Source organism: Lissotriton vulgaris, chromosome 6, assembly GCF_964263255.1.
Source record: "Lissotriton vulgaris chromosome 6, aLisVul1.2, whole genome shotgun sequence".
Classification (NCBI taxonomy): Eukaryota; Metazoa; Chordata; class Amphibia; order Caudata; family Salamandridae; genus Lissotriton; species Lissotriton vulgaris.
The window spans coordinates 1,224,164,559-1,224,188,739 of NC_141694.1; the positions used below are offsets into that span (position 1 = coordinate 1,224,164,559).

The 24,181-nt window shown below is 42.6% G+C and overlaps 1 protein-coding gene across 1 annotated transcript in view; it reads right to left on the reverse strand.

Annotated features, from left to right (window-relative positions):
• Positions 1-24,181, reverse strand: part of LOC147708652 (uncharacterized) — a 334,370-nt gene that overhangs the window by 250,390 nt on the left and 59,799 nt on the right. Inside the window, exons 6-10 of the mRNA XM_086925378.1 lie at positions 23,954-24,040; positions 21,764-21,839; positions 19,478-19,530; positions 9,128-9,199; positions 2,790-2,879 (exon numbers count right to left, since the gene is read on the reverse strand). Of these exons, the coding sequence (XP_086781504.1) occupies positions 2,790-2,879; positions 9,128-9,199; positions 19,478-19,530; positions 21,764-21,839; positions 23,954-24,040 (378 nt within the window). The remainder of the gene's footprint in view (positions 1-2,789; positions 2,880-9,127; positions 9,200-19,477; positions 19,531-21,763; positions 21,840-23,953; positions 24,041-24,181) is intronic.

A 24,181-nucleotide genomic window follows, 5' to 3' on the forward strand; every position in this document is an offset into this window, starting at 1 on the left:
GCTGTCAGGCTTGTAGATGTGTTTAGTCCTGTGGGAAGGGAAAAATCCCACCAGGCCAGGACACATCCCTGGTATGACGCTGCCTGTAGGAAAGCAAAAAAAGATTTGCTTTCTGCAATAAATAATGAAGATAGAATTGAAATTAAGAAATTCCGCCTGGACTATAACAAGGTCATTATCAGGGAAAAGAAGCAATGGGAGGAGAACAGATGGGAGGAGCTTAGATCTGCACTCTCACGAAAGGACTCCAAGTCATTTTGGACTATTGTGAGTTCTGGTGTGAGCGGGGGAGGAATGGCTACAACCCCAAATATAGCACCCGCAGTGTGGGAAGCGCACTTCGGTGCGCTATATGCCAATTCGGGCGAAGAGACCATACTCCGTCCCAATCCCGATCCTCTCCAGGAGCATACACCGGTGGGGACGGAAGATTTGGTCTTAAGGGAAACTGTGGCATGTCCCCTGTTGGCCATCCCGGGGCCCAGCCACGAGTATCGACTGGTGGGGTCCTTGGATGGGGATCGGAGGCAGGATTCCCGGCTTTTTGGGGACGTGTATCATCTAGAACGGCCTGAAGAAATTACTCTGAAGGAGTTTGAGTCTGCAATAGCAAGACTATTACCTAACAAGGCCCCCGAACTAGATACAATCCCCGGGGATTTATTCCGATCCCAACCTAAAATATGGGCACCATATCTGGTGGTTTTGTTTAATGCAATTCTTAGGGGGATTGACCCGCCAGATACTTGGCTTGGAGCCGAGATCGTCCCTATCTTTAAGAAAGGCTGCACATTAACCTCATCAAACTATAGGCCTATTAGTCTCATAGACACCGCACAGAAACTAATGGGCAGGATCATCCTAGATAGGATCCAGGGGTGGATGGAAGAAAATGAGATACTGACCACACTACAGGCTGGGTTTAGGATGGGTATTTCTATTTTGGATCAAATATTTCGGCTGCAGGTCTTATTTTGGAAAACGGTGAGAGTGGAGGGTGGCAGCCTTTATCTCATCTTTGTTGACCTGCGGGCCGCTTTCGACCTAGTTCCAAGGGAAAAATTATGGAAAGTCTTAGCAGAACTGGGTCTCCCATCCTATCTATTGAACATCCTAATTAGGCTTCACACTAGAAACTATGTCCAAGTTAGGTGTGGGAGGCACGGGATCTCTCAGCACGTTTCTCCGTTTCGAAGGGTGTACGCCAGGGGTGCGTCTTGGCGCCAACGTTATTTTGTCTTTACATCAATGGCCTTGTGGACCATTTAATTGGTGTAATTGACAATGACGCCCCTAGGCTGGCCACCGAGCGGGTGCCCGCTCTGATGTTTGCAGATGACACCTTGTTGCTATCTAAAACATCATCCGGCATCCAGCGCACCCTGGACGGCTTTGCAGCATTCTGTGCTTCACGAGGATTGGAGATAAACTTGGACCAGACCAAGTTTAAGATTTTCAATTCCCCAAAGCAGACCCGCGTGAACCCCATTCTCAATGGTTCTGCCTTAGAAAGAGTTAAGACTTTTGTCTATCTGGGCATTACCTTGACGGAAAATTTTGACTCGGGTTCCCAAATTTCCAAATCAGCTCTTAGGTTATCCCAAGTAATGGGGGGCATTAGCAAAGTCCTCAGACTTTCGGATTTCAAGCCGGCAGCCCCAGTCATTGAAATATATCGACTCCAGGCTAGAGTGGCCTCGTCGTATGGTGCAGAACTTTGGTGCCATAAAAATACATCTAATCATCTGAGGGTCGAGCAGGGCTTTATGAGGAGCCTTTTGGGCTTGCCACCAAGCACACCACTCATTCCTCTACGACTTGACCTGGGGCTGGAATCAATAGAAGAACTAGTAACAGCACGGCCCATGCTCTACTGGAAGAGACTTTGGTCAGTGCCTGAACTGGCTCCATATAGAGGAATTTTTAGAGGTCTGGGCTCTTCTAAAAGGCAAGAACATTCCGTGGCTGCATCACATCAAGACTCTTGGCATCCGGATTGGTCTGTCTGAACTCTGGGAGACCCTGGAGGTGTGTTGCCTGGGGATATCCAAATTGGAACACAAAAGTCAGCTGAGGCAGCAGAACTCATTAGCCTTACAGAGATCAGGTTCCCTAGGAAGACTGTCAGCAGAGTTCTTTCTGGTGAAAACTGAATTGCGAGCGGATTAATTCATAGATGTAATCTATCCACCCCTTTGCGAGGAAGCTTTACATCCAGTTAAGGCATGGCAGTCTACCAATTCACCTGTAAATGGGCAAAATCAGAAAATATCACCTGCCCGGCATGTAACTATAAGTGCGAAGATGTTTGCCATGTTATGTTTTTTTGCCCTGCGTATGAAACTATAAGGAAATGCTGGCTGATTCCGTTATGTAGGAATCCAGGGTTCAGATATTGTATTCAGGCATGTAGGGTCTTAACATATGATACTCACCCCCCATTGTTTTTGCTGTATCTCGTTTTCTATTTGGCATGTGGCATAGAAGGAAAAGTTTTGGATTCATTCTTGTGTTTAATTGTGTCCAATTATGAATTTTAAACTTTCAGGTCTTGATAACTATCTAGTTTAATCTATTTTTAATATTGACCTGTCTTCTATTTATTGTTTTACTGACTTGTGCTCTTTTGTATGTATTTTACTTGCACTTTTATGGTCTTTGACCGAAATAAAGTTAACTAAAAAAAAAAAGATTTAATGTAAGAGAACTGCAAATAACATTTAAGGATGGCTACTGAAAGGCTCAGATACACAGCTCATTTATATCCATTAAAATTCCCTTACTCTTACCAATCTTCTCCCAGCAATATGGTGTGTTGGGTTGTATAACAGTGAGAAGCTTCTCTGTCTCATGGTGGTTCCAGAAGGCAATACAGGAAGCTGACAAGAAGACAAAAAGGTTTTCAGACAAGATCAAGGCCAAGCCCAGCCTTTAGTAATGAGACCCACACTTCCTCTATACCCACAAGTAAACACCCTTAACTTTGTTTGTCAGAATATAACAATTTTAATATTGCGCTACCATATTATTGTAGAAAAACTATTAACTAAAATATTGATAATTAAGTATATAAAATTTAATTTAGATGACTTATTATTATTCGAACACCTACACACCTTTAAGATGTAGATATCACTACGGTACCTATACACGGAGTTATGTTCATATGGCACTTCTTTGTACAGGCCTGACCCTAGAAAGTGCTCGCATCTCTTCGGTATTTGGACAAAATATCGGAAACACAAATATTGTGGGACAGAATATCATGTCAAAAATATAGAGGACAAGAATATCAATTATGTCAGTTTCTAAGGGTAAGTAAAGTTTTGCTACATATAACTCCTCATACATGTACCTTAACGATATATCTATAAATCTTCAAGGTACGTAGATCTGGAGTTAAGAATAGTAAATTTACATTTACCTAGTTGCACTTACCTACTCGCTATTCTTGTCCTCAATATTTTTGACACAATAGTCTGTCCACACTCTATTTGTGTTTCTGATTTTGTCACTAATCAATCTCTTCAAATGTTCTTCCTGAAGTGACCTCTAATAGGAAGACTATCTTATAAAATATGCATTGTAAATATTCCTCTATTTAAAGGATGGATCAGTGGCTTTTGCTACCTTGCTGAAAGAATATTTGAAGTTTATAAACTTTTGAAATACTCAACTAGACCCTCCAGGATTTTGCATTTTGGAAAAAAAGTCGCAAAATCTGCAGTTTTGTAAAAAGGCTGTTCTTTTTACAAAAGTGCCCACTAAATTTGGGGAATGTGATCTGATGTCTTTTTTGAGTGAAGAGGCTGACGAAAGGTTGTGAAAACATAATTGAAAGGGTCGTGAAAACATACCTTACAGATATTTTCGTCTGCCAATTCCCAACTTTTTGGAAACTAGGACTTCTTGTGGCCAGGGATGGTAATTGTTTTCAAAATCTCTCCATTATAAAGTTCAAAGATGAACAGTAGGTGGTACTTTTTTAAAGAGAAAGGAATTAAAATGAAGGGAAAGTGAAATGAGCACGCGTCTCTGGAAGAGAGTTAATGTGCTAGAAGTCAGGAAGTGGAGATCAAAGGCTCCAGTAGTGATTTGGGTGTCCTCTGGACAACTTACAGTCCTCATTTAGTGGCCATAGTGAGTGAGGTTTATTTGGTTGGCCACCACTGAGCTGACTGCTGAGCATCATTAGTGTTGTGAGATTTGCATGAACCTGTGTGGAGTAATTTCTCGAAGAGATCAGTATTTTGAAGTGTGGACATCATAAGTGTACTCCTACGTTCATTCATTCTCAGCCACAGCCAGGGCCAAAACACAGGTCCCGACGGCCCATGCGGTGCAGGAGGCCCCAGAGGCCCCAGACCGATATGAACTAGGTTCCTTAGGTCCTGATGAAGAGCCAATAGGGGCAAGGCTCGAAACATGTTGACCAGATAAGTAAGAAATAGATTCATTGATATCCGTTTCCTTCTTTTTCTTTTCCATTGATTTTAAATGTTACCGACTAGAGGTGGGAATAAAATAATGGTGACCTACTAGTCAGGTGTTTTAAAATGTGTTTAGCACCTGCACTCCACTCCCCTCCCACAACATTGTTTTCATCAAAAAACAAAAAAGTGCTTCCTACGTATTCCGTCTGATTGAAGCACGCCTCGATCCGCAGCGGATCGGGAAGAAACCCAATGATGAAGCATGCCACCAAGGAGCAACCCTGGTGGGTGAGGGGTCTCCTATTGTGGAGGGTATGTCCATCGCTATCCTTTCTGAATTTACTGGGTTCTTTGTTTTGCTAAAATTGTATAATTAAGGATGGCAAATCTAGTTATTCCTCTTCCTCCCTCTCTTCTTTTGATTGATTCCTTATTATCACATTTAAAAGAGAAGAATTCAGTACTTACCGATTGCAATCTAGGGCCAACCACCCATGGGGCAAATGACGGGCCAAGGGGGGTATTATTATATGAAGAATAACAAATCAAGGTGCTGCAAAAATGATGCAAAATTTGCACATTTTTGCCAAACTATTTCCATGATTGTGCCACAAAATTTGCCAATCCATGCCTGAATATCTTAGAGGGCTCTGCTCACCAAAGGCATATGATGGATGACTAACCAAAGAACAATGTCCAGGTTCTAATCCCATAGGTTTCTAGTCTGTTTAGAGTACTATCTTATTTGCATGCAATAATAACAATTCTCCATTTCAATCATGCCTAATATTGCTCTTGTTTACTTGTCTTATTCTTTTCACACTCTTCATGCCAGACAACTATAGTTCAAAGAACCGTGCCCCTGCGATGAGAGACAATAGAGTTAGAGACAACTTTTCCCCTTGTGTTTCATCAGCATGTTTTGAATATAGGGAGCAAAAAATGCATGTGGAACTGCTAGGATGGAAAATGTATGGCCAATATAGGAGCAATTTACTCCATTGAACAGTTTGTTCTCTTGATCTGTGCCACAATCCTATCACAGCTTACTGGCACCGGTTGCATGATTGGATTGGAAATTAAAAGCTGCACAGGCAAATATTTTCAGACTAGCCCGGTTCCTCTCCTCTTCCTCTCTTTCCTTCCATCTCCAATACTTTTTGTCTTCTCTGTACCCACCTACTCTAATTTCTCTCCAAAGTCTTTAAGTCTGTGCTCTTACCATAACCTTTATCTCTTTTCCTTTTCTCTTTCGCTGCTTATGACCCCTCTATAAATGCTGAAATAGACCCTGAGGAGCTAGTGAGGAAAAGGCAATGTGACCTTTCTAAGACTGGTCTCGAGTGGCTCTAGCTCCTTGTGTATATATATATATATATATATATATATATATATATATATATATATATATATATATATATATATATATATATATATATATATATGTGTGTATGTGTGTGTGTATGTGTGTGTGTGTGTGTGTGTGTGTGTGTGTATATGTACCAATACCTATACATATATCCACATATAAAACCAGCTGCCGGAATGATCGTTTTATTTACCGTTGGAGGAATATATATATATCATGGCGGCAGCGCTGGCTCTATTTGAATAAACACCGCTTGCACCAGCACTTTTTTTTGGGTCGACTCCTCGTCATTTTCGGAACTAACAGATGCTTTCTGTGTGATAAGTGACGATCTTCGTGAATATATATATATATATATATATATATATATATATATATATATATATATATATATATATATATATATATATATATATACATATATATATATATATATATATATATTGAGAGATAGAGAGATATTTCACTTGATAGTGTTGGTCTAAGATGTGCTCTGTTTTCTGAGATCTGCTGCTCATCTTCAGTTAATAATTTTCTTTTGAATTCTGTGTGAATTCTTGTGGCAGGGTCTCCGATAATGCTTTACATGTTGTATAATATTCCTTAGGAGTTTCCGCCTAATCTGATGTGTCCCGGATTTCCACTGTAGGATAATACATCCTTGCGCTGGTTGCCCACAGACTCTAGTGAGATGCCTGTGCTACCACAAGATCTTGCCACCCATTCTTAACCCCACCGCCCGGCCTTCCTACATCACTCCTCACACCCTCCTTCACACCCAGGGCTTTAAGTGGGCTGGGTCCTGCTAGTGCTCAGCACTGGCAGTTCTTAAAAGCAAGTGCCAAGACGCGTCCCAATCGGGCTCTCCATTTTGACCCTCAGGGTGAAAAAAAATAATAACTTAACTCTGCAATAGTACTAGCCATCACTGCTTTTGATGTAACTTCAAGGAAACTAAGTTTTCAGTTGTATACAGCACAAACGTGGAGCGCTTTACATGAGTACCAGTTACATTACACAGGACATATTCATTTGTTCAATCAGAGGATATTGTGTCGACGTCAGGCTCGAACCCACTTTCTCAGCTCTAAAGTCGGCAGTTCTAGACCTACGCCACAACCTCACCCACAAGATCAGTAGCATTTTCAATATTATATACAACAAAGTCATAGTTGTTGGTGATTTATCTTATGCAATTTACAAGCATTGACAATGTCAATAGTCCTGGCTTGTTGTAGGTGTAAAGCTACTTGTTGTGTTATATATCTGGATGAATGGACAGAAGCAGCAAAATACCAGTGGGGCAGCACACTATGCTAGCACAGATTTTTAGCTTAAGTGTTTTAAGCCACGCCCTTAATTACGGCAATCACGCCCCTATGAGAGATCCTCCAGCTTTTTCGTTCCACTTAAAGCCCTGTTCACACCTATTCTATTCTTTTCTTTCCTACCCTCCTGTTCCCCTCAATAGTCCTCCCATACACCTCCTAGCCACATTTTACCTTAGTTTTGGGGCAAAGATACAGTTCTTTCTCCTCCAAAATTGTTAATACTTTACTTACATATGGTCAATCAGAATTTTTCATTGTTAAACACTTGGGGCCTTTGCAATAAATACTTATATTTCGTTTCTGCTGTTCTGTCAACCTCAGGTCTTTGCTGTGTTCCATTCTCTCTGAATTTGACTACTCTGTGTTTTTTAACTTAATTTAGCAGCTTAATTAAATTGTGGGAAACTAAATGCTTATCTGCATATATATTTATCGGTTTTGGATTATTACTACCATGAGCCGTGTTACATAAAGCAGCCCCTTGGTGCAACAGGCTTGCGCACACGCTCTGTGCACCCCCAGGCCAATTTGGTATTTCATAGGGGCGGCAGATGCTTGTTCGGCTCCTTCCATAATACCGATAGTGCCTGCGTACATGTAGCGGCAGTGCTATCTCTAGAGGGTGATCCCTCATGTGTATTGGGGTGTGGACCCCATGCAAATGAGGGAATCTCTTTATCTTTGCACCGATTCCGCATTATGTACACAGACGCAAAGGCAAAGAAGCTGTCAGGAGGCACACTGAAAGTGCGCCACAAAACAGTGGTGCACTCTCCTATGGGCCCCTCCCAGTCAACCCCTTGCAAGTGGGTGCAGTCCCTCACGGCACCCGCCTTCAAGGGGCTCTCTACAAAGGGATATATAATCCCTCTTAAAAGTGCAGGTGGGTTGCCACCTGCAAAGTGAAACAGGGAGCAACGTTTAAACAGCTACTCTGTATTTCACTTGAAACGCTGCCCCCACTGCACCACAAGTTCCCCGCTGTCCCTTCATAATAGGGCACACTTTTCCTGTTTGCGCACGGCACACCTACTGAAAGGAAAAGAGCGTCCTCTCTGTAATAGGGTCATAGGAGGGTTATTATATCTATGGCACTATGCTTCATTATCTTTTAAACTGTTGATTCATATGCAATTGTAATGTTTTCAAAAAGAACATCTTTAACAGTGCTTCAAATGGTGGTGGTATTATTAGAGATCACAAGTCAATGACAACCCAGGCACATTAGGGTGCACTAGAACGTTTTGCTTGATCTTTCTCAAAATAGACAGCCATTTTGACATTGTAGATAAGGTATCCTTTCACAAGTACATGCACTGTCTCTATCAAGAGGACTGTAAGCGTCAATCACAGGCCAAAAGAGAGAACTTTCAATTAATGCTCTGTGACCAATCTAGATCTGAGAAATCCTCTTGAGTGCTCAGGAGCCTGGTTTTCCAAATATACATTCTATAGATTTATGGTACAAATATCCTCTCTTGATGATAAAATGGACCTCAGAGTCACCATTACCAATAGTTGCTGTTCTATTCTACATCCATTACGGTGAAGATGTGAGGAATAAGGCGCAGTAGATGAGAGAGGATTTGGAGAGGGATAACTGTACCTTACATCCAGAAATGACGGGAAAAAACAGGAAAAGGTAGTAGTTGGCTAACAAGGAGCAGTGGAAGGCATGGCCTAAGTATGAAGCACGCCTATATGGTTAGGAAGGATCAATGTAACATCTGCAGGGAATGTGCTAGTAGATAGGAGGAGGATCTGGGAAAAATAATGTTTTTAAATTTGAATTTGATTTGATAATAAAAAGGCATTGAAGCCATGTTGAGGACGCATGCAAATGATAACTTTGGAAACTAGGGTCTTTTGTTATGAGGCATGAGCCAGGGATTAAGGATGACATTGAGCTTATAGTGGGTCTACTAGCACAGGACAATAGTGACAGTTTGTTAATTACTCGCATTCCACATTCACTCACACCCCCTTCCACTTACCCTTTGAGGTTGGCCACCATAAGGTACAAGACATCTATTTTGGATTTTATCCTGTGCAGATCCCAGCGGCTTCTGTGAGGATACCAAAAGAGGGCATCAGTCAATCATTCAACACTGAAGGATCCAAACCAGGGACCACCATATACCATACTCCCTTCCTGAATACAGAAAATGTGTCTCTTATACTTGTTCTAGAGTCCCATGGATACTCTACCTGAGAAGTAAGTTGATCACAGACTATGGATATTCATCATAGTCATTAGGAATGATACATTTAATAGCAATGTTTATTTTTCCAGCCCATTTGAATATAGCTTTGTTAAGGAAGCTAAACGAACAATGATATAGCCATTAGGTTTGGCTTGCATTTTGAATCCTGACTAAAATGTTTTTTTAAAGACTGCTTTGATATACAATGGATTTATGTGATGAAGAATTCAATGTATCATGAGTTCAGTGGGGGCTGCTCTGCCAAGGCGGAGGAACTCCACCCCACTGCTTTTAAAAGCAGTGTGACTAAAGGACAAATAAATTGATAATAACTGAATGTTATTATCATTTTATTTGTTCCAGCTGCTTTGCGAGCGGGTGGTCGGGCCTGCTCTGCCCTCAGAGCATGGCAGGGGAAGAGTGGTGGGCACACTGAACAGTGTGCATGATGCTTTGGCTGGCATTCTGGGGCTGGTCCAAACAGTCATGCGCACTTTCCATGTTTTCTGTCCAGACTGCATTACAGCCTGGACGGGCCACCAGTCCCTGTCTGAGCGCCGAACCACGGCACTCAGACCAATCGCAACTCTGTATTGCAGCATTATGATTGGTCAGGGAAGCCTGGGTGTGCTTCCTGGTTCCTGTTCCAACAGAAAGATACGGAGCAAAGACGTGGGATGCGGCGATAAGGTTACTGGTTTTTATTTACATTTTTTTACATTCCCCTTCCTTCTTCCCCCGATCCATGCCGGCTGCCACTGCATGATATAGTGCATGTTTGAGATGTAAAACACTCAACACTGCATAGGAAGCAGAATAATACACTAAACAACTATACTCTGAGGTGTAAGAGAAGTACTCTATTGGGTGAAGCCAACATCTGCTCAATGTATATTTTGAAGAATTGGTAATAATAGGTACTACAAACAGCTGAAGTTTCAACCCTTCCCTAATAAAAAGAGCTTTCTCCAAGCAGCCAATTTAAAGTGCTGAAAGCAAATCAAGGGAGATAAGCATGTGAGAGTCAAGCAGATTTTACAGATGTATAAAAATTCAAACAAATGCAAATAACAAATGTCTAAAAACAATACGGTATCTGAAGATGGCCACTAAACAGAGCTTTGTGTTGTCCATCATAAATCAAACCACAACAGAAATGTGGCAGTGGCAACACTTAGGCAGCATAGGGAAACAATGGCCTTGTGGGGTAAGCAGCATGTAACAATGCAGCTATAAGGAGGCAGGACCAGTTTGAATAGCCATATCAGAGAATAGGGCTTTGGGGGGCGGCCTTCCAGCGAGAGGCCTGCCCCCGCCCCAGGGGTTTTTGGGCCGGGGGCTGCCAGAGCCCATTGGGCTGGTTGGGCTGGTGTTGGGCTTGTTGGGCTTGGGACTGGGCTAGTTTTGGGCTTGGCAGCCAGAACCCAATGGGCTGGTTGGGCTCCATTGGGCTTGATTTTGGCTTGTTGGGCTTGGGTTGGGCTAGTTTTGCGCTTGGGGTTTTTTATAACCGGTCATCTTGTGTCACAAGCCACCATTTTGGTGTTTGTGACAAAACAGCCGGTCAGGGAGGACACTGGACAGTTTAGCTTTGTCCTGCCCTCCCTCCCTAGGGAACAAGCTTCCGGCTGGTTTTTGTGGGGTTTGTTGTTGGATAGCTCATTACTTTTTCAGCTAGGTAGTTTTTTTGGGAGCAGGTGCATCGGGGGGGGGGGGATTTTGTATTGCTGTTGTCGCTGGACAAGTGCTGGATTGGTGCGCTATGTTTCTTTGGGGCGTTTTTCCTAGGTCAGTTGTGGTATAATGATGTATAGTTACAGTTATGAAAGAACATAAGAAGTTTACCTGGTTAGGTAGTTGTAGAAAGGTTAGGAAATTGCAGGTTGTGTTTATAATTGTTGCAGGGGGGAACATGTTTAGGGGAGGGGTGGTGGGTAATGTAGGAAGACAATATTTAGTGAGGTTTTGTTTTGTACGGCACAGGCCAAGGGAACTTGTATGTAAGGTGCACCTGTTTCCAATAAAGCAGCCTTTTTCACACCAACAACCTAATCTGTGGTCTATGCTGCCCCCCTTTTTGTCTCAAACAGCATTATTGAAGACAGTGGCGCATGTGAGAAGTATAATGGCTACATCACGTAGGCAATATATGACCCCATGAAGCATGCAGCAGTCATACCTATCAGCAACCTGGGCCAGGTAGAACATGTGGTTTTTAAGCCCCCTAAGTTGTAAGCTCAAATGAGTGTATGTCTCCTAAATGTCAATCCAATGTAATGTTATGTTACGTTTTGTTATATACTTTACTAAGCAAATAGGCACTACACAAATATGTTAACATTTTAAATACCATGTCATGTTTTTTCAGGGTTGTCATGTAACAGAATCCTACATGTTGGGAATCAACGGAAATTCAACATTGTAGAACAACCAAGTCTTAAGTTGTTGCAGAAACCTTTGATGAGAGAAAGTTGTTCTAGAAATCTTTTCTAAGTGATGTGAGACGGAATCAAAAAGCAGGGGCACCCAACATTGCCTCTTGAATGCAGAAGAGAAGGGTGAACCAAGGCTGAAAAGTCATATAGTCAAGCAGCATATCCCTTGAGAAACTGTGGGGACAACCCACACACAGCTTTAGCTTTATGAACAACAAATACAAGTTTAACGAACATTGGCAAAGCCAAGAGGTCTGATCGCCATTTTTAGTTATAACCAGACCTATTGAGTTAGACTGGTGGCCTTTCACCTGTACACTGACATAAAGAAAATGGGAAGGAAATGCATGTACTGTAATATAGTTCAAACATAGTTAACAACTTTGAAAATTTGTATTGAGTGCACACTAGTTTTAGGATTTGTCTCATCTAAAAAACGAACGCCAAAGAATTCCTGGACTTAGAATTGCGATACAAGTAGAAATTATTCATAGCTCCTTGATTTTTGCTCTTTCAATGGGCAAGTTTAAACTGTGGAAACGCATTCTGCAACACATATAGAAAGAGCACATCACCATTATTGATTGTTTATGTGCGGGAAGGTCTCCCTTCCTGTACATAAACAATCGCCTCTGGAGTGCAGGCACCCTTGCAACATGGTGGCAGGTTGCCCGCATTGATGCTAGGCAGTTTTTGTTTGCGCTAGCGGAAACACAGGGGTGTGCCCTATTCTTGTGAATATGGTGCATCCCTGTGTTTAAAAAATGTTGGAACGTGGCGTTGCCAAATTTGGTGTAACACCGCACATTTTTTAAAATATGCCCCTGTGAATTAAAGGGGCATCTCAAGTTAATAATATATTTGCTAATACCTGCACTCGCTGTTTTTTTGCACTCCATGCAAAATAAAATTTCCCCAGCTACATCACTCTCAATACACATTTAAGCAATTAATGTTTTTGGGCTCTTTTGGAGTATTTTGTTGCTCCCTCATTTCACATTACTCAGCTACATGTTTATTGTAGTTGCATCAGTAACACAAAGTAACACTGTGTACTCATCTGATGTTGAAACAATTGATACACAGAGACTATTAGCAACAGAGTATTTTTTCATTCTTTTTGATTCTTTGTCACTTGTGGGCTAGGCAGGTTGCAAAAAAAAGGGCCAATAAAGTGCGGTTGGGACGATCTTGCTGTGAATTTTGCTATGTTTGTACATGAGTATAGTTGTTATAAAAATGCAACGGAGAACCGTGTGTCTGCTTATATGCATTTTGCACTGTGTACAATGTATATCAATAACTCAGCATTTCTCACAGCATAATTTATAGTTGGCAGTGAGCAGAGGTTACACCTTTCAGTTTCTGAGCTGTGCTGTCTGAAAAGTATATGAAGACTTGGAAGAATACATAGCCCACTGGCCTGATGAACTAGGATCACCGCCTAAAGTATTAAAGGAAGTAAGAAACCTAGGAATTACCAAGGACTCTATACTATCGATGAATGCCCAAGTGGACAAACTAGCAAGATCAAGTTTTGTCACTAGAAAAACTCTGCGACAAATTTTCCCTCATTTGGGATTACCACACAAAATACAAGCTACTGTCTCCCTTTTTCTGTCGAAACTCGATTAAGCCAATAGCCTCTACCACGGATCACCTTTAACGACCATGAAAATACTACAACGGATTCAGAACTCGGCTGCCAGGCTACTCTTGCATATCAAACTGCAAGACCACATCTCACCTGCCTTGAAAGACCTGCATTGGTTACCGGTTGCCCGAAGATCCACGTTCAAGCTACTTAGTATCACCCACAAAGCAATACATGGAATGGGACCGCTTTTCATCAGGAATATAATCACCAAACACTTTCAACAAAGGAACCTCCTCTCTTAAGAGGCATCTCGCCTCAAAATCCCAAGATACAAGAAAAAAAAACATGGGTGGCACATCCTTCTGTGTTCAAGCAGCCAAGCTATGGAACTCATCACCCCCCAACATAAGATCCACCCACAACCATCTTCTCTTCAGAAAACTACTCAAGAATTGAGTCTTACCCACATAAGCACCATTAGCAAACCGAAATTGACAGTATATCCCTCTGTATATAAGCATGTATGTTCACTATAGTTATGTACCTATCTTTGTGTATTGCTTTGTATAAACATGTAGAATAATTATGTTGTGAAAAAAAATCATCTTTGGTCTACATGTACCTCCATGTACTTGGATCTGTGTGTCTGCTACTTTTCTCCTGAAAAAGCATCTCCAATGCACTACCCTATTTCCCATCCTGTACCTCTATCAATAGCTTTAATCTACATATTGTTACCTCCTTTATGCATCTATATACTTTCAATGTACTTATGGATCTATATATATTTATCACTTTCTTCTAATTTAGCATTTCCAATGCACTACCCTATTTCCCAGCCTACACTTCTCTCAATATATCTTCTAGCCCATCTTTCTGGCTCATCTCAAACTTCTTTCTACTACTCTTTCCAATGCACTACCTTATCTCTCACCCTATAAATTTATCAATATATCCTCTACATCCACTCTCCCATTTATCCCAAACCCCATACCACTACTATGATCCCCAAAATAACCCTTTCAAGACTCTCTCCTACTCTACCCCTCCTTGCATCCTCTGACACCTCTTGTACTATACCGATCCCCCAAAACAAACCTTTCTAAACTCTTTCCTCTGACTCTTCCCCTCCAAAAACCCTTTTTACTCATCCAAAAGCCTCCTCCTACTGCTATGACCTAAAACAAAAGAAGAAAAAATCCTTCACTCTTCTATCCCTCCACTATCCTTTTCAATCAAAATAACAGACTAAGATGTTCACTGCTCAAATTTCATATCCACTATACTAATTCACCACTAATCCTTTATGGGTTCTAGAATAGTGTGCTACTCGGCAATAAAGCGTATCAACACCCCATCAGGGTTGCAAGTGCTATATAAATGCAAACCTTTAACCCCTCCCCAACCCTTCTCAATCCAAATAACTGACTAACATATCCACCACTCAAATTAATTTCCTGTTTCACCATACTAACTTTCAACACTAATCCTTATGGGTTCCAGAGTAGCGTGCCACTTTGCAAAAAAGTGCATCAGGGGTAACAGGTGCCCATATGAATGCAAACCTTTCTTCCCCTTCTATTCCTCAGCTATCCTTCAAACAGCAAATAACTGAGTAATATCCACCACTCAAATTACTTTCATATTTCACAATACTAAATCACCACTAATCTTTTATGGGTTTCCGGAGTAGCATTATTCAACACCCCATCAGGGGTAACAAGCGCTATATAAATACAAACCCCTTTTTCCTCTTCTATCCTTCTGCTATTCTTCCGAATCCAAATAACTGCCTAACCTATCCACCACTTAAAATTCACTTGCATGTTTCACGATACTAATTCAACACTAATCTTCTATGGGTCCCGGAGTAGCGTGCTACTCGTCAAAAAAGCGCTTTGACACCTCATCAGGGTAGTAAGCGCTATACAAATGCAATTACAATACAATGCAATAGGCACATGGCCAAGTTGAAACGTTGGCAATGCATTAAAAAGGCGCTTGGTTCTGCACCGAAACATCACAGTCATGTATTGAAGGGCCTTAGGTTCCCTAAGGCAGCCCCTCCTGAAAAGAGGGCTCTCGAAAGCCATATAATAAAGTCAGAATAGAAAAGTCAAACTCTGAACACTGCAAGTGTTTGCAGTTTAAAAAAATTACTGAGCAAAGCAATTGACACTTTACCCCTCAATCAACCATTCACAAGATCTAGCGCAGCTTTATGCACTCCATAATGATGGCAGCAGTAAAGGAGAAAAACAAACGTGTTTTTTTTAAAACACTCTCCACACTCTGTTTGTGTGGAGGGAGGAAGAGCGCTAGTACTTCCTGGTTGTCCCTCGGCGGGCGGCCATCTTTTGAGGGTGACGGTCTAGTCTCCCCTCACCTCCCAATCTATATATCTCTGGTTTGCTCGCGCAGCGGTAACGCGCAGCGGAAGCGCCATAGATGCGCCGAAGAGGCGCCAAAGAGAAGCCAGTCTGCGCCAGTCCGCGTCCAGACGCTTCCAGCTTCCTGCTTAATGCTTGGCCTGACACCATGGTAGGAAATCGCCTCACTTATAGTTCTCTTTCCCTCCGCTCACTATGCCCCCCCATTAATCCTATGTGCCTTCACTCGATCCTCCCTATCAATACAAGGTCTCACTGTAAATCATGTGACTGGAGTTTGTCTCCCGCATACACCGAGAAACCTCAATCCTTGCACATATGGAGAATGTTTCTCCTCAATTGTCGGTCCTTACCAAAACACTACACTGAGCTATCCATGTTGATAGAAGAGCTCAATCCCGAGGTTCTCTTCTTGACAGAAACATGGCTTCAGTTAGAAAGTGATCCGACCATTGGGTGGGCGACTCCCCAAGGCTACACCCTCAAACGCCTGGACCGCCAAACAGGCAGAGGCGGGGGACTGGCCATCATTTATAGAGACATATATAAATGCTGCATCACCTCTTCCACCATACCAGCTTGTGAGAGCCTACATTTTACTCTAGAATTCTCTCCTACTACCACTTTCTCTTGCATGTTAGCCTATCGACCTCCAGGCGCCCTCAGCAATTTTGTCTCTAATATGACAGATATTGTTGCCAACGCCTTGCTCACCTCGGCAAATTTTACTTTGCTGGGTGATCTTAACTTGCATCTGGACGACCCGTGTGACACATCAGCCAATAGTTTCCGATCTAACCTTCAGGCTATCGATTTATGCCAAAAGGGCTTTCTCGCGACACATAACAAGGAACACCTTTTAGACCACATCTACAGCAACTTAGATAATCTAACGGTTGAGACTCCCATTCCACTACCTTGGACTGACCATTTTTTAATACCTTTCACTTGGTCCATAAGCCCCCCCCCATCTCTCATAATCTCAATAAGCACCAGGGAAGGAAATGGTCCTCACTCCCGCTCCCTGACTGGGAATTGGCCCTCACTAAATACCCACCCCAGAGGTCCACTAATCCCAACACCGCCACAACTAACTTTGATAACTGGATCTCCAGTACCCTCGACCAAGTCCTCCCCATGATTCCCTTAAAATCAATAACAAGATCCAAAGTTGCTCCGTGGTACACACCCGCCCTCAGAACAATGAAGCAAACCTGCCGCAAACTTGAGAGAGCTTGGAGACAGGACCACTCACAACAGAGGAAAGCTGAATACAGAGCCGCCATAAAGCTCTACAAAAATGAAATACACGCTACACAATCCCACTTTTATGATTTGAAAATTAATATGGCTGCTAATGCCCCTAAGGAAATTTTTAAAATAGCCAAGTCTTTAATCTCCCCCCCCTCTGAACGTTCATCATTAGATGGCGCACAAACTCGCTGCAACTATCGTGCTACTTTTTTTTCCCAGAAAATCCAGGCTATCTATTCCTCATTTACCACCGGTAATGATGACACAGAACTCATCTCCGCTACACCCTTTGCCCTGTCTGCTTGACAAATTCCCACTCCTCGACCCCTCCGCATTAGATAGGCTGATCCCTAAGATCACCTCGGGATCCCCTAATGACCAAGCACCCCCTCAGACTCTCATTACGGTCATCAACGTCATTCGTCCGGTCATCCTAGATGTCCTTAATGCTTCCATTACTTCCAAATCCGTTCAGCCTCCATGGAAATGTGCGATGGTTAAAGCTTTGTTGAAAAAGCCTACATTGGACCAGAACAACTTGGCCAACTATCGCCCTATCTCCTTACTTCCATGGATGAGCAAACTGCTTGAGAGGCACGTTAACAACATCTTAGTGGACTATTTAGAGTCCAACAGTCTGCTCCGTGCCTCTCAGACAGGGTTCCGTCCTCAGCACGGAACTGAAACCGCTCTTTTGGCGGTGACGGAAGAAGCCAGAGCTGTGCTGGACCAGGGAGGCAAGGCTGCCATTATATTACTTGACCTCAGTGCCGCGTTCGACACGGTTAACCATGCCACATTATTACAATGACTGAGTGGTTTGGGCGTGTCGGGCGCGGCCCTGGAATGGCTAACCTCCTTCCTGGATGATAGATTCTTCCAGGTGTTTGAGGGCGAGTCAGTCTCCTCCAAGCATCCACTTAGCTGTGGGGTGCCTCAGGGCTCCTCCCTGAGCCCCACTCTTTTTAATGCCTATATGGAACCCCTAGAGAGGATAGTCCAGCCCTTTGGTGTGCGTATTGTTACCTACGCAGATGACACCCAACTGGTGGTCTCTCTTGACCACTCCGAGGGATCGTCTTCCACCTTAGGTCCTTGTCTAGAGGCTGTCGCCAGATGGATGCAATCCTTATGTCTTAAGCTCAACAGGGAGAAAACAGACATTATGCTGTTGGGCAACCCCTCTCCATCTGCCCTAGCATCCATCTGGCCTCCATCTCTTGGCCCGCCTCCTCCTCCCAAATCCCAGATTAAGAGCCTCGGAATTTGGCTGGACAAAGCGCTTGATTTTTCAGCCCAAGCCACCAAAACCGCCTCTACATGCATCGGGATGATGAAAATGCTTCGTAAGGTGCTCCTCCTGCTCCCATTCCAGGCCAGGAGGATCATGGTCCAAGCCCTGATCCTCTCCCGCCTGGATTATGGGAATGCCCTTTATATAGGAGCCCCGGTAGCAGTGACCCATAGGCTTTAAGTCACACAAAACTGTGCCGCCCGTCTACTGTTTAACATCCCCCACTGGCAGTCAGCTAAGAAAGCTCTGAAAGAACTTCACTGGCTCCCAGTAGTGGCCAGAGTGCAGTTCAAAGCCATGTGCATTGTGCACAAATCATTCCATCGCACTGGTCCGGCAATTCTGCACCCTTTAGCTACACCTTACGCACCGTCTAGAGCCTTGCGCTCAAGCTCCCTACGGCTTGTAACCACAACCAAAATTAACAAAGCTCGCTGGGGCGGTCGTTCCTTTTCTCATACCACGGCCAAACTTTGGCACTCCCTCCCCCTCTCCCTCCGAGAGAACAATAACCGCATGTCCTTCAGAAAGGCTTTAAAAACGCACTTGTTTGCAAAAGCGTGTTGATCTACCCTGAGCCTGCCACTAGCAATCAGTCTAAAGCGCTGCGAGGCCTCCGGGTAGATACGCGCTATATAAGTGCAATTTTTCATTTTCATTTCATTTCAAAACAATTTCGAACAGCAGGAAATATACACAACCACAAAATGCATTGGACTGATATCAAAACATGACAAACATTTAATCAGGCTAATACTTAAAGGAAGCTCTCCCACACAGGTAAAGGGCTGTCCCAGAATCCCTCTTTATTTGCCACATGGTGTGTTGACCTTGTTACTCTTTTCTGCTTCCATTCGTGTATCAGTTGGTATCTCAAACACAAAGAAACCTGCCTTGTAATACCTGCATGGTCAAGAGAGTACTCATGAAAGCATTTCACACTCACGCTCTAGAGCTTTTTCCATAACATTAATACACCATAGAAACTCTAACAAACTATTCAGTTTGTCTCTCTACATAACCCTTGTGCTAACCGGGAAATTAGCACTCTAAATAAAACAAATTAGGCATCTTAGATCCTGATAAGCTTGTTGTAAACTGCTGCCCCTTCCCCTAAATGTTAACCCTTGGCACAGGCTCTCTGGTGAGACACAGCCTTATACTACTTACCTCAATACCAGACGCTTGAGCTCCTGCATCCAGTAGTTTACTTTGAGTTGTCTCTAGAGATAGGCAAAAAAAATCAGACTGTTTTATTGAATTATTGTCTTTGGTCTCAGATCATCACCAATTATAGGGTTTAATGTAAAACAATCTATGAACAATAAATGGAAATGTTTCTCACCTGTTCACAATAACTCTAATATTCATACTATATAAATGTCTTCTGTGTTTACTATAAGACACAGTAACTAGTGGGAACTGGAACTGTGCCATAGCAGTGCAACAAGATGAGTGTCATAAAGATGCGGCATGCATCCAGAGAAGTGTCTTCTCCCTATTGCACCCTAGTCTTTTTAAAGAGATCACAGCCCAATTCACGGGAAACATCCTTTACAACGCAACTTTTACCACGCAGTGCTGTTACAACGCAGGTTTTACTACGCATACCATTACAACGCATTACACTGGGGGGCGCTCTAGGATAGGGAATAAGTTTAATTTACTATCCAACACCTTCCCTAGTGTCCACGGGGACTGGAGTTGGAATAGTAAATTAAACTATTCATTATCCAGCACCCTCAAGTGTAATGCGTTGTAATGGTATGCGTAGTAAAACCTGCGTTGTAACAGCATGTGTGGTAAAAGCATGCATTGTAACGTCATACATCCCCAATTCACAGTCGGAATATTATAAAGAGCATATTTGCTGGCCAAACAAACCTAGAGGTAGAGATCAGTAGCATGATAAGAAACACTCAAAAAGAAAAGAGGAGGGCCAGAATGCTCACCAACAGGGGTTGGAAAAACAAGGGCACTGAGTGCTGATCATGCCAAGAGGCTGCATCGGAAATCAGTTTGTAAACCAGAAGCCATCCTTTCAGGAACACCACCAGCGAGAGCAGATCCATACATAGCAAGATTTATTTCAGTTCTCAAAGTCGAGAACCTAAGGTACATTCTAGAGACCACCTCTCGCTAGGACAATTGGACCTAGACCTACAGAAATGTTTTAGCAACTGTTTCAACTGAAAAACATCCGGTTAGTCAGTTTTCTGGTATTCAAATCTAGATCATTTCCTGCCTGGTAGTCTATGCCTATTCTATGGTTCCAAAAGATTCAAAAACATTGGACACTCAATCTGGAAAAAATAATTCAATGATGATGAAGCCCTGGGATGACTTGTGCGCGATATTAAATCATATTAACATAACATAGCCTTAAGCCTATTGCTTGATGTTCACAAATATATTGCCAAGATGCAAAACATGAGTATTGAGGCCTGTAACCAGGATGCTCGTTGGCAGGGTAAAATCTAGGTTTAAACTTAGGTGCATATAAATAGGAATCCAAAGACTGGATCGACGAGGCTAGAGGTAGAGAATAAAGATTGTAAATTTAGGCTTCCCAGATATATACCAGACTGCCAACAAAGATCAGATGTTGGTCTCTAAATGCAGGCTGATATACCATAGCAGTCCAAAGCCCTCCCTTGTCATAAGTGTTTGAGAATATATACACCATCATCACATTTGACAAAGTAATGCAAATAAAGATTTACTTGTTTGTATTGCACTGAATTTTGGCAATCACTTTCCTGTTTAGCCTCAGAATCTAGTTGTGATGGAAATCATACTTGTTAAAAAATACAACTGAACAGATATAGTAAAGAGTAAGGCAGTGAAGGCAATACCAGAGAATGTATGGGCACATGCATGAGGAGAGGAGACATGAACAAAGGAGGTGTCTATAAACAGCCATTGTTGGAGGGATTGTGTAGGAGCATGGGCAGTTTGCAGGCAAGAGGAAAGAAGGGATGAGAAAAAAGAAAGATGTATGGCCACAGGGTGTGAGGAGGTGATTAATGTTTACTGATGAGGCATGGCAGAGGAAGCAGAGACAGAAAGGAACAAAAGCTGCGTGAGCAGAAGATGCATCGACAGAGAAAACATTTAAAGGGTTCTGAGGAAAGTTATGAGTAACAGAATGAGCCTGGAGACAAGAGCGAAGGTTCTGTTCAGAGGATCCATGGACAGTGGAGATGCACTCATGTGATTTATCAGCAAGGCATGGATAGAAACTGGAAATAGCAGTGGTAAGGGCATGGGTGGAACTAGCAATGCACAAGCATTGGCAAAGGAGGCAATATAGAGATATGTGGGGAGGGCACAGCCAGAAGCAAAGGTGAATAGTACAAGCCAATAACCAATGAACAAGTTCACTTTTTCAATTACAGTTACATTTTTAGACGAACAAATAAATGGGGTTTGAGGATTTACCAATCCTGTACTCACCAAGCAGGAGGAGGAGCTCATTTGCTGTCTGTTTAGCTGCTCGCCCTTTGTGAGACAGAGGTTCCTGGGCAGAGATCTGCCAAAGAAAAGAAGACAATATTTAGTGAGGGGGCGATTATCATTTATGGTCCCACATACTGTAATGTGCAGAACAAGAGGATCTCTGATACTGTGGATAACAGAGCTGTGTGTACTTAAGACCTTCCTCACAATCCCAGCTCTCTTTCAGGAGCCGAAATGCGTTGTCAGGTATTTCCATGAATAGAAGGTCAGCAGCAGAGCAGAGCAGCGGAGCTCATCAGTTGGCCTCAGCTCTACATTCACAAAGGTACTAACACCAGGCGCGGCCGGCACAGGTAACTGCGGTTGGGCGGGCGGGTAAGGAGGGAAGTGAACAGATGACGGGATAGTGAAAGTAAATTAAATAAATTAAACTGCTTACCTTGCACTCGCCGCATCGCCTCATCAAGGTGGTTTTATTTATTTATTTATTTTACTTTCACTATCCTGTCGTCTGCCCACTTCCCTCCTTACCCGCCCGCCCAACCGCAGTTACCTGTGCCGGCCGCGCCTGGTGTTAGTACCTTTGTGAATGTAGAGCTGAGGCCAACTGATGAGCTCTCCTGCTCTGCTGCTGACCTTCTATTCATGAAAATACCTGACAGCCCAAGGAGTTCAGACAAGCTGTCCCAGAATATTAAAAAATATATTTTTACCTCTTTCCAGAGACTTCCCATGATCAACCTCCTTTTACGGGTGGACTGAGTACTAACTCTGCCAGGTGTGCGCTTACCTTTCTGTGTAAACACTTGCTTGTTTCACCTCTGTAAGTTACCCTCCATCTGTCATTTCACAGTACACACTATTGTTCATCTGCTTGGCATAGAACACAGGTCAGTCTCTACCCTGAGTGACTTGACCGCCATTAGAAGCACTCCTCAGCCACATACATAGGTGGTCCCCTGATCATGCTAATCTATGCAGAAGTCTAACACCTTTGCTAGCAAAATTTAGTTTTTGCCCTTGCTGGACCTCATGTCAACTTCCTCAGCAAGTAAGACATCTAGGCAGACTATAAGACATCATTGTCAAGATCTTTCCTTCCTGCACACCAAGCTGTTGACCCAGTCTCATTAGAAAATTTGGGTTTGCAACTTCTATCAAAATCCTAACCAAAACCTGTAGGCAAACCGGTTTTAGGCAAAAGCTCCAAATATGAACACTGAAAATGTTAATATTCATGTGTTAATGGCTTTTTTAAGTTCCCCTCTGGTCATCATCTTATAGTGATTGGGATCAGATATTGATTGTGAACAGTATGGTAATGGCCATACGAATCTGGTAAGTGGATGAGTATTCAGATCCTGGCCATTAGCACAACATTAACCTATCACTTCTTATGAGAGCGAATCGCAGACTGCGAATTGTGAACAGTTTTTCCAGAAGTATCAGTACTCACATTCCCTTCTTTATGATAATATAGGCCTCTTCCCAGTTAGAAAGGAATAGATCTGTATTAAAAGTCTTCATTTCATGACTAACATCACAGTGACAGCAATCATTACAAAGACAGAACAGGATATTATGATTATAAATTGGGAACTCAGTGCTGCTACTTTGTAGAGCATTTACAATTCGACCACAACAGATGCGCTCTTCTCAAAATCTTAATTTCAGACTTTTATCCACTACTACATTTGCCTTAGTTCACACCCTGTTGTACTCACTTAAGAATTACTGTTATAGATCTAGTGGGTGTTAGTTTCAACTCTTCAGCAGTGAAGCTAGGTGTTATCTTTGTCATTCCTTGGCTGTCGACAAGTGAATAATGTGCTCAGTCTCCTGCTATAGACCTAGTGACTGGAGTTCTGTGATCCTCCTTGCTATGAAAAAAGTGGGTAATGATATCACTCACAAGCTAGGTAAATCACCACCTTTGGAGACAGCGGATTACCATTAAAGTGTTGTGCTTTAAAGACAATGGGTGGAATTTTCAGCACTCTGTGATGGAGATAACAGGGGACTTTTTTTAGTGCTCTCTCATGAGAGGTGTCAGTGAATGGGCAGGAGTAAAGTCCACATCTTCACTATGTAATCAGCATATGTGTACATCACACCAACTGATCATCTTTATTGTTCAGAAGACACAGTGATTTCATGATAGAAGAGTCTCCTCAAAAAATCCCCTACCATGTTGTGCAGTGCTGCAAACCCTTCCGGTAAAGAAGCCTCCTTGCAAGCTTTTGTGACACCAGCTCTAAGGAAATGTTCGAGAGGCTGAATGGAAAAGAACATGAAGTTAGTAAGGGGGGAGCCTTTAGAAAGAGATCACTCATCCATATGGCTTTCAATTTCATTCAGCACATTCATTTCCAACTATATTAAATGATTACTTCACATAAACAACAGATCTTGACC